Below are 5,592 nucleotides of genomic sequence, written 5' to 3'. Positions count from 1 at the left end.
CAAATTATAAGCATCTTACTAATGCTTATTAATATCTTATTAATACTTAACAAGCACACCTTAATATAAAGCGTTACCCAGTTTTTTTGCTCACATTTTTAATGTTTTTTTCACAATAAATCTTTTTAGGACTACAACAGTTGTAGTCCTAAACCGAGAAGGTAAGGACACATTGAACTTCATTGTAACATGTCACATGTGAGCATGCACTGGTTGCTCCCTCTAAGAGAATGAGCAATGATATTAAGGATTTCTGTGAAGTTTGTTTTAACACTAATGAATATTTGTGATATTTTTGAGAGTATTTATGATGAATTATTGAGAAATTGCTATTGTCTATCTAGGTTGTTTTTGTTTACTTTATTAACGATCCCTGCCTCTGGAGCTTCACAAATATCCACGTCAAGGCAGCATACAAAATCCTATTTGTCGAAAAACTCTGGCTGTAACTAATTTTCAGCATCATCGCCAACAAAAACAAACAATTCACATCCGATACGGAGCATGTCATGATCATGACACACTATCTCTTTGTTTTTTTTAAATCAGAATTTTTTTTATGAAGATCACCGCTTTTTATTTATTTATTTTTTGTATTGTATGCAACACGCCTCTAAAGGAAGCAGATTTACACCGTCATTGTCCAGAAACTTCAAGCTTGAAATGCATGAAAACTGAAACTAATTGTAACAGTAGAAGTAGAAATCATATCACCGGTTCTGTTTACATTCTTGGTCATTTCCAAATATAAATAGCTTTAAAAACTTACCACATCTAGAATGGTGTAAATCCTCATATTAATATAAACAAGTGTCTTCGTTCGATAGTCCTTGACAGGTCGGCTTAAAACATATTTATCATGGTTTTTCTTCAGATCCAACTTCTCTAAAACAGACTGATAACTGCATTCATATGTATGTTCCGTTTCTGAAACAAGAGGAAGACACATTCTGACACATTTATATCTCTTTCCTGTTACATCTTCTTAAGTTTTGGAATATATTGAAAAAGAAAGTTCGGTTTTCTGCCTTCAAAGCTGGCTGAAGCCTTTTAAGCAAAAAGCAGAGTGGAAACTGTCCAACAACCCACATGTTGACCACAAACAAAAAAAAACATTAAAAACCTAACCCTCTTAGAATATAAATCCTCATAAGAGCACAATATGAATGCATTCAAAGAAAGTTCTGGCTAAACTACAGGACACTTCCCAGTTCTCATGACCATCACATATCAAAGCGGTCCCTCATTTTTTTTATTCTTATTTTAGAAAAGTTTTTGCAAAGAAAGAGAAAAATTAACAAGCGTTTTACCCCAGAGGCTCAACGAAATTATTTTTTTCCTACCTTCAGTTTTTTCATCGATATGTTCCAGCGTCATTTCCAGCATTTCATTGTCTTTTGAGAGAAGAATTTAATTAAATGGAACACATTCCTCATATTTTAAACTCCATGCAGCATCCTTTAAAAGCTATATGAAACTATTACTTTTGTTTGTTCTTACCTGGTGAAAGAGTGGTCGTGTGTCTATTGGAATAATTAAATTCAGTTGTATTAAAGTCATCTATTGGAAAAACAACACAAAAAATGTGTCATCAAGATGAAAACAATGAGAACTTTACTTCATTATTTATTTTAATTATTTATTTTATTGGTTGATGCTGCAAATGAGCTCACCAACTACAACTTTAAATGGGATTTTCTGTTTTTATCTGTCCCTTTAGAAATGTAAGTGCTTAAAGAAAAACTTTATATGCTGAAATTTCCTGAATAAACATTTGCAGCCAAGACAATCTTCATTACTAGAAAGTTTACCAAGACAAAAATCAAATAGTTTACCTTATATCTTTGATGTGTGATCATAGAATTATTAAGATAATTGAAGGAAATAATGTGGGTTTTTTTACCTGATAAATTTAAGGTTCCATTAAAAGTTCCATTAGTTACAAGCTGGTTGTCTTCAGGATCTCGGGAGTCCAGATTTGATGTTCTTCCCTCTATAACAGAAGGAAAAAAAGAGATAATTTAGTTTTGAGTCGGACATACACGACACAGAGAAACCTTAGCAGCTCAAACTGCTTGGAGTTTCAAAACTTTTTATCAGGATCAAAGTCTTACAGATTACCAAATACACTGATCGGACTCCAAGGATTAAAAGGTTTTTATGGCAATATTTCAAAACTTTGCTAGATCAGATTTGCTCAGATCTGCTCGGATGGGGATTTCCAGATCTGTTGCATCCAGAAGATCAGAGACAAGAACCCGGAAAAAGGCAAAGATTTTCCCGCAATGAAAAAAGCATCTGCAGAACTTTATCGACCAAACGTGAGTGATATCTTGCTCTAGGGCGATTATTTTTTCATTTATTTTTTATTTAACAAAGCAGTTCATCATATTTCTGTAAAAAGTCTGTAAAAAGAGAATGTAGCTTCTGTAAGAGCATGACAAAAATTAACATTGTGGAGTTTTGTGCTGGTGTAATTCAGCAGAAAACTCACACTTTTTAACATACTTATTGTTTTAAAACTCCTTTAATTATACTGTATTTCTCTATAAATATCTGTATTTCTGGTTCTATGTTTCTATATTACTATCTAGATGGAAACATTTGATTGTTTTATCTTTGCAGGTCAGAGTCAGTGGACCATATGAGACCTGCTGCTCTGGAATTGCAGGGTTCAGATGTTTGTTTCTATTTATTTAATACTTCTTGCCCATATATGTGTGAATGTATGAGTGTCCATGATACACCATGTTTAAGTACAGTAGTATCTTTTTATTCCACAGGTATGTTTTTTTATCCTCAAAAGTCTACAACAAATCCTCAGACAAGAACAGAGCCCAGGACATTTTTAAACAGAATTCTGGATTTTATATTTTGAGTGTCCTCTACAGTTGATTTGCTTTTCTGTTAGTTGTTTTTAAAAGTGTTTGCATTCATTATTTTGGTATGCTGGCAATAATCTAATAATTTCATATCTGTTACAATTTTGAAAAATGTAAATAGACCGTTTTTATCGAAGAAAATGAACCACTATCACACAAAAAGCGAGAAAAGTTCACTTCCTACATCAGCAGCAAAATGATGAATTTAGTGCATCTTTTTCACTAGGAAGAACCCCAGTCAGGAAAAAGAGAGGAACTTTGTCATCATCTTTCAAACATTTCCTCCTCCTTCAAACATTTTTGTTTAGAATATTTTTCTGTTCAAACAGGGATTTAAGTTTTAATATGCAATTTGCAGAACTAAAAAAAATAATATTTAGAGGTCTTTTTAACCTAAATTAATTATCACTTAGTGGAAAAGTAAGAACATTTAGCAATAAAGCATTCACCAAAAACACTCAAATAACATCAAGATCATATAAAAAAATAAATAATTCTGGTTAACCTGATCCATTCAAATAAAATATTCAATTTTTAACATTTAGAAGGAAGTTAGTGCAAAAGTGCATTTTAAAAAATGACCACAGCTTACCGGTCAGGAGAATCACAAAGACAGATAGTGCAAGCATCATGACTGAGAAGATCCGTCTGCTGTTTCCTTTTGCATGAATGCCCTTTGGAACTGCCAACACCCTTTATATTTAATGGCTCACGAGTCCATTTCACTTTCAGATCAAAGCTGCTTATCTGCAACTCTCTCTCTGGTTACTTATAACATTGCCATAATAACAGCAAACATTTATTTCACCAAGCTTGAACAGGAAACCCAGGATGCATTAAAGGCCATCCTCTCCCACAGCTATGATGAGTAAAAACAACCTACATATTTTTTTTTTAATTAATGAAACACTGAAATATAATGAGAAAATAAGCTTTTTTTCATAAATAGTTTTGTTTTTTAACTTAAGACAAAAACAAACTTAAAAATACGATACTCCATATTAGACAGAATAATCTACATTTACCCAAAGGAAAAAATTACACTTTCAAAATGCAATATTCATTGAGTCGACTTTGGTGAAGCAACATTGTTTTCCCTACTTACTACTGCTGTTAATCTAATCAAAAATACTGTTGTGAAGTGTTAAGAAAATATACTTGCTGTCCTTAATATTATTTATCTATTTATTTATTCAAAGTCTTTGAGTTGGTTAGTTTAAATCACATTATCATGCCAAATTATAGTTCGTAGACATGCTGACTGTTTCTGATGTTTTTCTTTTTCTCTTTTATTAACATAGTTTAACATAGTTTTATTTGGTCTTTTAGTTGATAGAATTGTTAGACACTAAATTCTTTGTTTTTATTAAATGACAACCACATATGAGGAAATCTGTCTGCATCTATGCAGAAGCAGCTTTAAAACTGAGCCCAGCTCTGACTTCACCTCCATGGGAACTAAAGGTCATTGTGTCCGAAACAGTATAACTAACTGTGATTTTTGAATGCACCTTCAGTGTTCAGACTGAATGTAAACATTGTCTTTCCACCCCTCAGTTGTAAGTAAAACGCTAAAAGATACGATTTTTAAGTCTTGATTATGTTTTAGTGTAATGTCAGCAGATGAACTTTACACAATTTATTTGACTGTTTCAGGAGCTCCTAAGCCATAATTAATGAATATGACTAAAAAATCTGGTTTGTGGGCTACAGGATTTCCTCTCTGCTCTTTGCAGATGATGTTGTTCTGTTGGCTCCATCGAACCGGGACCTCCAGCATGCATTGGAGCGGTTTGCAGCCGAGTGTGAAGCGGCCGGGATGAGGGTCAGCACCGCTAAGTCTGAGGCCATGGTTCTCGACCGGAGAAAGGTAGTTTGCCCTCTCTCGGTGGGTGGAGTGCTCCTGCCTCAGGTGGAGGAGTTTAAATATCTTGGGGTCTTGTTCACGAGTGAGGGAAGATCGGAGCGTGAGATCGACAGGTGGATTGGAGCGGCGTCCGCCATTTTGCGGTTGCTGTACCGGTCTGTTGTGGTGAAAAGAGAGCTGAGCCAGAAAGCAAAGCTCTCGATTTACCGGCTGATCTTGGTCCCAGTACTCACCAATGGTCATGAACTCTGGGTCGTAACCGAAAGAACGAGATCCCGACTACAAGCGGCTGAAATGAGTTTTCTACGGAGGGTGGCTGGGCACTCCCTTAGAGATGGGCTGAGGAGTTCGGTCACCCGGAGAGAGCTCGGAGTAGAGCCGCTTCTCCTCCACATCGAGAGGAGTCAGTTGAGGTGGTTCGGGCATCTGGTCCCAAAATAAAATCATAGGTGCGCTCCTCGCTCTCAAACTAAACATAAAGGTGCATTCATCGGACTCTAACAATTTTCTAACACTTATTATCTCCAGAGAGAGAAAATGCAGTTTGATGCCGACAAATTGAAAGACTCAGTCCTGGTTGCTTTGCTTTGTTTGGACATGTCAATCACTTGTTCCATCTGTGTGCAGCATATTAGCCAAGAGCTGCTTCACTCTTTTTGGTCCTGATTCAAAGCACAACTATCTAAGGGATTTCTGTAACTTTTAAAGCTCTTCATCGTACATTCATTTTGGATCCATGCAGCTTTTTAAGTAACTGATAACCAGTTTCAGGAGCTCAGTTGTAGATCTGAGTTTAAACCAGACACTTTACTAAGAGTTGAACACTTGTGCCATAAATTAACA

General features: G+C 35.2%; 1 protein-coding gene across 1 annotated transcript in view; it reads right to left on the bottom strand.

Moving 5' to 3' along the window:
- The window catches only part of LOC112154394 (5-hydroxytryptamine receptor 3A-like), a 10,341-nt gene extending 6,696 nt beyond the window's left edge, over positions 1-3,645 (bottom strand). Inside the window, exons 1-5 of the mRNA XM_036217212.1 lie at positions 3,475-3,645; positions 1,904-1,993; positions 1,501-1,560; positions 1,344-1,394; positions 770-927 (exon numbers count right to left, since the gene is read on the bottom strand). Of these exons, the coding sequence (XP_036073105.1) occupies positions 770-927; positions 1,344-1,394; positions 1,501-1,560; positions 1,904-1,993; positions 3,475-3,514 (399 nt within the window). The 5' untranslated portion in view covers positions 3,515-3,645. The remainder of the gene's footprint in view (positions 1-769; positions 928-1,343; positions 1,395-1,500; positions 1,561-1,903; positions 1,994-3,474) is intronic.
- Positions 3,646-5,592: the final 1,947 nt, after the last annotated feature.

Source organism: Oryzias melastigma, linkage group LG19 (genome assembly GCF_002922805.2).
Source record: "Oryzias melastigma strain HK-1 linkage group LG19, ASM292280v2, whole genome shotgun sequence".
Taxonomy (NCBI): Eukaryota; Metazoa; Chordata; class Actinopteri; order Beloniformes; family Adrianichthyidae; genus Oryzias; species Oryzias melastigma.
The sequence above is the reverse complement of the archived record's forward strand: the minus strand, read 5'-3'. Positions and strand labels throughout refer to the sequence as shown.